The sequence below is a fragment of the Alosa sapidissima genome, chromosome 11 (genome assembly GCF_018492685.1).
Source record: "Alosa sapidissima isolate fAloSap1 chromosome 11, fAloSap1.pri, whole genome shotgun sequence".
Lineage (NCBI taxonomy): Eukaryota > Metazoa > Chordata > Actinopteri > Clupeiformes > Clupeidae > Alosa > Alosa sapidissima.
In genome coordinates, this window is record NC_055967.1 from 3,282,094 (window position 1) to 3,293,286 (window position 11,193).

The 11,193-nt window shown below is 41.2% G+C and overlaps 1 protein-coding gene across 1 annotated transcript in view; it reads right to left on the minus strand.

The window, feature by feature from the left end:
* ptpn9a (protein tyrosine phosphatase non-receptor type 9a) overlaps positions 1–10,987 on the minus strand; it is a 78,776-nt gene extending 67,789 nt beyond the window's left edge. The window contains exon 1 of the mRNA XM_042108783.1: positions 10,274–10,987. Within this exon, the coding sequence (XP_041964717.1) occupies positions 10,274–10,306 (33 nt within the window). The 5' untranslated portion in view covers positions 10,307–10,987. The remainder of the gene's footprint in view (positions 1–10,273) is intronic.
* Positions 10,988–11,193: the final 206 nt, after the last annotated feature.

An 11,193-nucleotide genomic window follows, 5' to 3' on the forward strand; every position in this document is an offset into this window, starting at 1 on the left:
ATGGCGGATACCAAATGTGAAAATATAGACCATCTCTATTAGAGATGCACCGATATGGAATTTTAGGGCTGATAACGATAACCGATATTTATTAGTTTGTTGTGGCCGATACCGATACGATAACCGATAATATTACTTTTGAAAAGAAATTGTGAAAAGTGATTTGGGGAAAGCATTTAATAAGCATAATTTTACTGCAGTAATTTTACCTACCACTAAATGATAGGACAGAACTCATAATAGTCCTCAATAGTGCGGCAGTCAACAACATAACAGTAGCCTAGCCCTACAGTATGTGTGGCTCCTTTAAGTGAACCTGACGTCAGTGAATTGCGAATGAGTGGCTAGAGAGTATGAATCGTTTTAATTTAGGACTAAACGCTCATAAACGGCTCAGCTGGGAATAAGCTACAGTATAGTGACCAAATCAGAGTTTGTGAGGGAAACTTATGTTTAGTTTCAACTGAATAAAGCTGCAACTCCTCAGACTGCATCTTATGTCCGTCTATACTCTGTTGCGCACAACCTGCTGCAGCAGAAATGAAAGGGGTTAGCCCCGAAGGTTTTAATAACTTATTAAGATGACCTGTCTGGAACTGAAGCAGGAATGGTTAGCATATTTCTAGGTAGTAATACACAACCCAAGCTAACGTAATGCAAATATAATACTAAAACACAACTTAGAACTAGGCCTACTTATGTACTCGTCCCACTAACGAGTTTGCTTATTTGTTTCCCCAATCAGCGCGGTAAAGTGCAAACACACCAGCACAAGACGGCTCTAGATAGGGCTGAGCTCCGCTCTGGTAAGGTTAAATGGCGGATCATTCACGAGACGATTTTGAGATGCACAGATTCCCAAATGAACGCATATCCACAGATTTTGTTAGAGTGGTGAAATACATTCACACCGCTGACATTATATTGAGGAAAAAGTATAGCCAACCAAGCTCAAGTAGCTCAGTGTAGCCAGACGGACTTTACGTAGGCCTAAATTAGGACTTTAAAAAATATTGGCGCAAATTATCGGCCAGAATTCTGTTATCGGACCAATAATAATATTTTCATTTTTTCACTTATCGGCCAATAATATATCGACCGCAGATATATCGTGCATCCCTAATCTCTATTGTTATTCATGATAGAAATAACATTCAAAAACAATTTCAAAGTTTGAACAGTCATTTTATCACATGACAACCTTAATAATAAACGAGGCATCAAGTATAATCTGGAGATTATGGATCTGGAGATCTTATCCAAGTGGGTTGGATAAGATTCCAATATGGCCACTGTGTAAGAAAATAAGCCAATTATTCTATATTTTGGTTAATTGAAGTAACTACCTACATCATCAATAAATTCTTATTCTACCTTCTTCTCTTTCTGAGCAAACCTTAACTCTTACTATACACTGCTCAAAAATATTATACACTTAAGGGGCAGCCGTGGCCTACTGGTTAGCGCTTCGCACTTGTAACCGGAGGGTTGCCAGTTCGAACCCCGACCAGTAGGCACGGCTGAAGTGCCCTTGAGCAAGGCACCTAACCCCTCACTGCTCCCCGAGCGCCGCTGTTGTTGCAGGCAGCTCACTGCGCCGGGATTAGTGTGTGCTTTACCTCACTGAGTGTTCACTCTGTGCTGAGTGTGTTTCACGGATTGGGATATGCAGAGACCAAATTTCCCTCATGGGATCAAAAGAGTATATATACTTATACTTAAAAAAATAACACATCAGATCTCAATGAGGAAAAAACATCACGCTGGATATCTACATTACATTTGGCTGACGCATTTTTAGCCAAAGCGACTTACAACCTGGTAAACAGTTTAACGCTTTTAAAACAATCTCTCAACAATTCTAGAACAATTTAAAACAATTCAAAAAGGTAGAGTACAATAGGGAAAAGTGCATCAGTGAGTGCTGTTTTTATATAGGTGGTAAGTGCTAGAATTAGCTAGTTGTAAGTAATGCTACGAGGAGATATTCTCTGAAGAGCTGGGTCTTCAGGAGTTTTTTGAAGATGGAGAGGGATGTCCCTCCTCTAGTAGGAACTGGTAGCGCGTTCTACCAACGAGGAACAACAGATGAAAAAAGTTTGGATTGACCGGAGCGTACCGGTGGCAGAGCTAGACAATGTTTGTCTGAAGAGCGCAACGGTCGGGGGGTAGCATATATGCCTGTATGAGGTTTAGCTGGAAGGACCAGCAGTTTGGTTTTTGAGAGGTTTAGCTGGAGGTGGTGTGTCTTCATCCATGTAGATATGTCTGAGAGGCAATCCGAGATCCGTGCCGAGACCAAGGGGTCATCAGGTGGAAAGAACAGATAAAGCTGTGTGTCATTTGCATAGCAGTGGTGGAATGGATAATCAGTCCCAAAGAAGTGGTGTGGATAGCAAAGAGAAGGGGGCCCAGAACTGAGCCCAGGGGGACCCCTATGGTGGGAAGCTAAGGTGCGAAAAGCTGTCCAAGCCATAATACGTTAAACGAGCATCCTGTGAGGTAGGATTCAAACTGATATAGACTGGGTAATATGTTAGGAACAAATGGATGCCACTTTTTGGGAATGAAAATTATCAATCCACAGAGGACTGAATTCAAAGACCCCTGAAAATCTAAGTGAAAAAAAATTACGCGGCAAGCTCGTCCATTTTGCTTGAATTTCAGCGCAGCAACTCATGGTGGTACTCAGTAGTTTGTATGGCCCCGATATACTTGATGGCATCGGGCATGCTCCTAATGAAACGGTAGATGATGTCCTGGGGGATCTGCTCCCAGATGTGGACATAGCCATCACTGAGCTCCCTGAGAGTCGGTCGTGCAACCTGTTGGATGGACCAAAATATAATGTCCCAGCGTGTGTTCAATCGGATTTAAGTCAGGGGAGTGTGTCCAGCCATTGCTGTGCACCAGGAGGAACCCAGGGCCCACTGCACCAATACAGGGTCAGACAATGGGTCTGAAGTTTTCATCCTGATGCCTAAGAGAAGTGAGGGTGCAGTTGTCTTGCCCGTAGAGGTGTGTGTGCCCTTCCAAGGATATCCCTCCCCAGACCATCACTGACCCACCACCAAACCAGTCATGTTGAATGATGTTGCAGGCAGCATTACATTCTCCAAGACATTTTCAGACGTCACATGTGCTCAGGGTGAACCTGGTCTCATTTGTGAAAAGCACAGGGCGTCAATGGTGAACCTGCCCATTTTGTATTCTATGGCAAATGCCAATTGAGCTGCACGGTGCTGGGCAGTGAGCATAGGTCCTTCCCAGCATAGGAACGCATTGGTGTGCCATTCTGGAGGAGTTGGACTACCTGTGCAATGTTTGTAGGCTCCAGGTACTGGCTGACCCTAGCCAAATGTGAAACTAGAGAAAAATCAGTCAAGGAGGATAAAGATGGAAAATGTATAATTTGCCACCACCTCTAAAACCATTCCTGTTTTTACAGACCTATCTCCCTTCTTCCTTTCTTGTCAAAGTTTTTGGAGAAAGTGGTCTTCAAGCAAGTCTTGGACTTACTATATCAGAACAACCCCTATGCAGTCTGTTTTCAAGAGTCATTCTACTGAAACTGCTTTTCTGTCTGTGACCGAAGCATTGAGAGTAGCTAAGTATTCATCTAAGTTGCTAAGTCATCAGTATTCATTCTACTAGACTTATCTGCAGCCTTCGATACTGTTAATCATGACATTCTCCTTTCTACACTATCTGAACTGGGATGTCTAGGAAAGCCCTTGACTGGTTTAAATCCTACCTTAAAGGGCACATGACCTCACCACAGGTGTGCCTCAGGGATCAGTATTAGGGCCCCTACTTTACACACTTCCTTGGGTGAGACCATTCGCTCCCATGAATTTGATTATCACTGCTATGCGGACAATACTCAACTTTACCTGTCTTGAGCTTTTGGTGTTTCCACCACAAAGCACACCCAAGGACTGGGCACTGAACGCACTAGCCAGTGTCCTAAAAGTGCTGATTCACTGACTAGCATGAGCCCTAATGGGTCAGGAGGGAGCTAAACTCATAAGGTATTACGCATTTAAATTAGCTTCATTGACAGGCATAATCATTTTATGGGATGCAAAATGTTAAACTACAATAAAACAAAATGGATCTTTTCAAACAATCACTATGAGCCTTAAAAGAAACTTTAGCATATGCTAATTGGCCCCCACCCACCTCAATTGGATTAGGCTGTAGGACAGTAGGATGTTTTGGACTGATTATGTACTAATTTATCTAACTCTGACTGGGTGTATGTACTAATTTATCTCAGTGTTTCCCCTAGAATTTTTTCCAGCAGCGGTGCTGTTGATCGTAGGAAGTGTCAGAATGTATGGCTACTTCCTTAAAATCCAACATGTCTGCCATTTTAATTATGCATGATTGTCTCATTATGTATTTCATAATGCTGAAAGATGGCTATAGACACGTCATATTATGTGTTAAAAGCAGCATAGCATTATAAATGTAGAAAAAAGGGCATATTTTGGATGGCCATATTTGAAGTCAAGATATGGGCCACTAGAGGTACTATGTGTTGGGGTCCATTTCAATTTTTGATCACTAGGGGTATTACTATACCTGTACCAAGTTTCGTGCTTTCTGCAAAAACTGAACGATTCAGGTAAAAAATCTGGCCTTAGCCGCTGTGCTATTCCAGTTTTCTCCTAATTCGGAATGATGTCACATCCGAATTGTCTAGTCTGTGAAGGAAGCGTTCAATAAAGAATTGCATAGTAGCCTACTTGGTATACTGTAAATTTTACATATCAGACAATAACACTTTTAGGAAGAATCCAAACTCATTCAGATAATTCCTCATTCGGATTCCGTGCACATGCCGGGAAATATGTCTGCTTGTACGCACTTTGTGAAAGTTTGAGGCAGATAACCGGATAGTCAGGTTCCTTATATTCAGATTTTTACCTTTGTGGGAAGTTTTTGGGGATTAGGTAAAATATACATTTTTGGAAAGGTTATTGTATAAGGAGTCAGAAAATCAATGTTTGCATTTGATCAGATGTCTATATGGCAGCCATATTGAAGTTTAAAAAATGGCCGCCATAAAATTTAAAATTGTAATATCTCGACTTCTGAATAAACTGGAATGTTGATTTTTACTGCTAAACCCACACTGTAAGGGTCAAGGAATCCAATGGTGCTACTTACACTTTACCATACTAACCCTTCAGTGCATGAGTAGGTAAAAAATGACCCCATGTGGTTTGGTTGTTTTCTTGCAATATCTTTGTAATAAAAAGTTATATATGGGTCATTCCACATCAGTTCAACCAGGGCCCACGCACTTAAGTCTCAAAAAATTCTGAAAAAATTACCAGGTGTACCCATGTTACCCAGGAGACACTGATAAAATTACTCTTATGTAAGATCAATACTTTCCAAGATACAGCCAGTTTTATAGGGGGAGGGGGTGTCGATTTTGCTCGGCCTCTTTTTTTTGTCAAAGTTCACAAGCCCACAGCGCAAGAACTAAACCATGTAGTGCATGTTGGTACATAAATAGGAATAGTATGTAGCAAAATCGTCACGTTTGGTCTGTATAATCCTGCATGGTCATAGCTGTCCCTCAAAGTTGATACAAATTTTATTGGAGTTTTTGGCTGGGCTCTGTTTAAGCCTTCAGAAGACATATTTTTACTCAACATAGGCTGTTGATTTATTTTTCTTAACGAGATAAGTAGAAACACTCTCACAAAAAACAATGAACAGAAAATAAATCCCTTCAGGGTCTGAACAGCAGACCTCACAAGTCTGAAAAATCATTTTGGTTATCATTTTCAGAGCACCCAAACACCTTGTGGGAATACAAAGATTTTTTAAATAGGTTTTTCTTTATTCTCCATGATCTTTTCTTTTTGAAAACACCAATTTGACTTGTCTTATGCAAATCTTTCTTTTTTATTTTCCACCCTGAACATGGGCAAAATGCCCCATTGACATCAATATGTTTTATCTTATGCAAATCTTTCTTTTTTATTTTCCACCCTGAACATGGGCAAAATGCCCCATTGACATCAATATGTTTTATATAGAGTCACCACACTGCCACCTGTGGTTGTATAGAAATGATTTATTTTGAAAACATTTAATATTTATTGTGGGAATTATTACAAAGACATGCACATTGCAAAGTAGCTCCTGTTGATAGATTTTATTTGCAGTGATTTTTCGTGCAAGAGATCGCAATGCACATGCTTTAGCTACCGGACACTACACTGCCAAAAAGAAGCACAGAAACCGCTGAGCCTGACCCCTCAACATCTGGTTCTTCATTGCCATTCACACGATCCCATACAAATCCACTGGTTAAGAAAGAGTGCTTCTTCTGCAAAAAGGACACGGGAGTATGGGCACAGGAAGCCATTGCTCTGCAGAATCCACAGCTGGATCCTCTGCAAAATGGATACTTCAAACACTCGGATGGCATGCTCAAACCAGTGACCACAGAGGTCCTCCCAGCCCCAAAGGCCATCCTTGAGTTGGTTCAATGCAAGTGTAAATCTCGCTCTAAAAAGTCGCTCTAACATCAACACAACATGTGATGAAGACAATGGAGCGACTGGTCTTGTGTATACTCAGACCCCAGGTACGCCATGCACTAGACCCGCTACAGTTTGCATACCAGACGAAAGTGGACGTGGACGATGCCATCACATATCTCCTACACAGGACACATTCTCACATAGACAAGGGGAAAAGTGCTGTGAGAATCATGTTCTCTGATTTCTCAAGTGCTTTTAACACCATCCAACCCCTCAGACTGAGAGACAAGCTCTTGCAGATGGGTGTGGACGCTCACATGGTATCCTAGATTCAGAGGCGGACAGAGTACACAGCTTCATTACTTGAGTAAAAGTACAGATACCCTTTGGTAAATTTTACTCAAGTACAAGTAAAAGTACAACAGTCAGATGTCTACTTAAGTAAAAGTACTAAAGTACTTGTTTTTAAAAGTACTTGAGTATCAAGAGTAGCCTACATTTTCTAAATACTGCATTACTACTGCCACAGTGCTTACATTTATGTACAGAAACGTCCTACATGGAGTTATGAAAATTTTTAATTTTAATACCTTGGAGAATGTAAAAGGAATTGAAAGTAAAATAAAGTCATTTTCATCTTTTTACCATGTTGCCAGGGATGGACAGTATTTGTAATACATGTATTTAAAATACGTATTTCAAATAGAAAATACTATTTTGTAATTGAAACACTTGAAGCGAAAACTATCATGAAATTGTTCAGAAAATTGAAATAGTCTGGCGAGGTGAGGCCACGGGTTGGCACATTCCCGGGATGGACCTGCTGCGTCTTCATCCATTGTTTCGTCCATGGTTTCGTCTCTTATCTAAATCTGAACATGGAGTTGACTTTGGCGGAAAGCTGAAGGTGATTGCTGATGGGCTATCCCAATCAGTGGTGCCTGCACAATCCAATCACGTTTGAGAGGGAAAAAACAAATTGAGGATTTCCGAGATTCCGTAAAGTGGAGTACAATATTTGCCTCTCAAATGTACTTGAGTAAAGTCATGAGTACTCCCCAAAAATGATACTCGAGTAAAGTACAGATCCCTCAAAATTGTACTCAAGTACTGTACTCAAATAAATGTACTCCATTACTGTCCGGCTCTGCCTGGATTACAGATTACCTAACCAAGCGGCCAGAGTTCGTCAGACTGAAGAACTGTCTCTCTGACACTGTGATCAGCTGCACCGGAGCACCACAGGGGACTGTGCTCTCTCCAGTCCTGTTCACCCTGTACACATCTGACTTCTGCTACAACACTGAGTCATGCCTCATGCAGAAGTTCTCTGATGATACTGCAATTGTGGGGTGTATCTGGGACGAGCAAGAGGAGGAGTACAGGAGCCTGGTGGAGTACTTGTGCAAGGGTGCAAACTCAACCACCTTCAACTCAACACTTCAAAGACCAAGGAGATGGTGGTGGATTTCCGCAGGTCAAAGCCCGCTCTACTACCAGTCTCCATTGATGGGGTCAATGTGGAGGTGGTAAACACCTACAAGTATCTGGGCTTACACCTGGACAATAAACTGGACTGTTCAGCCAATACTGAAGCACTCTACAAGAAAGGGCAGAGCAGGCTGTACTTCCTGAGGAGGCTGCGGTCCTTCAATGTCTGCAGTAAGCTCCTCAGGATGTTTTACCAGTCTGTTGTTGCCAGCGTCCTCTTTTATGCTGTGGTATGCTGGGGAGGAAGCACAAAGAAGAAGGATGCTGGGCGACTAGATAGGCTGGTAAGGAAAGCTGGTCCTGTTGTGGGAGCCAAACTGGAGTGCATCACTTCAATATCAGACAAAAGGACCCTGAACAAACTGATCAACATCTTGGGCAATGAATGTCATCCACTCCACAGCACTATTACAAAGCAGAAGAGCTTGATCAGCTGGAGACTTCGCTCACTGTCATGCACAACTGACAGACTGAGGAAGTCATTTGTCCCCAGGGCCATTGAACTGTTCAATGCTTCACTTAAGGGCAGAGGAGAGATAGACTTCTCTGCATAGTCTGTCTGTCTCTTCACCTTCTCCATGTTTGTGTACGTACTGTCCACTAGCCTACTGTTTTACTGCCACACTGTTTACATGCAATATTAGCACATATGCACAACCCCTCCCTCAGCCTGGACTGTGGCCGTACTTGATGCTTAATACCTTATACTTAATACTTCACCAATGGCTGTAACCCTATTACCTCAACCTACTCTTGCACTAATATATTTTTTTATATTACCTTGTCTACATTATACATTATTCTCTTATATGTCCATATTTATTTTATGCTGGTCTCTAGACTTTATTCTTGCACTGTTGGACTTACTTATTTGCACCATCACCATGACACGGACTCTCATAGAGCACCTTACAATGCACACTGAATTGCAGGCTCAGTCCCTCCCCTGTCATGCTTGATCATCCTTAAGCACACTCTGTGGATATTTGATTTAGTTTATATAGTTTAGTATTTTAGTATCATGTTTATCTTCTACTGTCTCTATTGTACAGTGGAGTTTTTTTTATATGTATATTACTTTTTCTGCTGTAAGTGCTGTTTCTGCTGTATTTAAGTGACCCTAAAAATACAGGTTTAGCAGTTAAAATCAACATTTTAGCTTATTCAGAAGCCGAGATATTACAAACAAAATTTTTACGGCAGCCATTTTTAAAAAAAATCAATATGGCAGCCACATAAACATCTGGGCAAATGCAAACATTGATTTTCTGACTCCTTTTACAATAACCTTTCCAAAAATGTATAGTTTACATAATCCCCAAAAACTTCCCACAAAAACACATAGTTCACCTGACTATGAGCTGGAGAGGACGGACATTCATACACTTTGTTTTTGAAAGTCAGCCATAGGTAGCACCATAGACAGTGGGTAGCACTTAAATGCTTATGTCCTATGGCCAGAATCTGTCTCTACTCTCTACCCAGCATTGGGCTGGTCCTAATTACCACAGTGCCCAATCAAGCAACTTATCTATTGGACCCATGTGTAGGACCAACCCATTTGGCACCGTTGGTCCAATGGGTTAAAGACAACCTAAGTTGGGAAGTGTATCAGCTACTCGCATCCTAACGTTATTTCAGCGGATATCATCCGCTGCGATATTGAGACTGATTTTACCAGTTACGAGAATACAATCATCAGCTTTAGGTTCGCATTTGAAAGAAATAGCAATAACGTTAACAGATACATACATGATGGCGTCTAACCTACAAGTTAACGTCAGTTTTTATGGGGCCCCAAGCTATATCGTTAAGTCAACGTTACCTTTGTAAGCTAAGGCTAGCTTGATAATATTACCATAAATCCAGCCAAGCAGGCATTTTCAATCATGGCAAAATCTCGAAACGTCACGTAGCGCTACACATTATAGGAAGGTAACGTTAGCATTCCCTAAATTATAATCGATCATCGCACGGCTAGCTGTTACAGCAAACTGGTTTAGATTGCTGCTAACGTTAGACTAGGACACTAGACTAGTATACTCTAACGTATCCAAATCCTTCCTGTGGAACATGAAAATATTTACGGGAAACCACTGTGACAAAATATAAAAGACATCAACAAGCTAGCTTCTATGTGACTAGCAGCTATAATCGGAACAGATTTTAAACGGAATCGGTTAACTAAATGGTAACCCAGTAATAGATTAACCCAACGTTAAATACAATAATATTAGCTAACCATTTAGACATGCTAACATTAACCAACTTACCTGTTCTTCTTCTGCCGTTAAAATCGTTGCCATCCTTCACTTTGGTAGTGTCAGCTAACGTTAACGTTGCAATCTTGCCTAACGTTACTTCTTACAGAAAGCTGTGAATGTCTTTCCTAGCAAACATCTACCCCTAAGGTTAAGTTTACTTTCTCTTATGCCAAATCTGCTGGCATGACATAACCCGGATAACATGTCAAAATAGTTATCTATGAGGCCTGACAGCGGTTCGTTCGATGTAGCTAATGTTACGTTGTTCACAGATTTATCAATCGTTTCCACACAGACGTAAAGATGGTCCCTTTAGGTTAAATGTGACTGATGTCTCACAGTAACAGTCGCGTAATCAAACGTCGCAGTTAAATTACCCTACAACCAACCCATTTTCGTGTTAACGTTAGTTGCAAACCATCGGCTACATCCGTCTTGAAATCTGCTTAACAGTGGAGGTTTAATGTAGGAAACGAGCACTTCTTTTTTCTCCTTTCCTGTTTTTCAAAGTTTGTAGGCCTACGTTAAAGACGGACAGGCCATGCATCAGAAAATAGCTTTTCGTGCTTGTGCCATTTTCATTCGACCTCGACTAAACTTATAGTTTTAGTTTCCCAACTTAAATTTCATGGTCGCCCCTCACATGGGGGCTTGCTGCCTGGCGAGACCAGCTTCCTGCGATGCAGAGAGAGAGGGAGGAGTAACAGGAGTAACCGGAGAGGATTCCCACTTATCATTCATTTCCTTTCAATGCTCCCTTAAGGAAAAGAGGAAGTGCTGCAATGATGAAATGTAAATAGGCTAATGGAAAAAAACGCAAGGGAACTAGACCAGACAAGGATAGATTCAATGGGGTGGAGGTTGTTTTTTCTTTTTTAGATCTAGATTCATTTACATATATATATATATATATATATATAGCCTATATA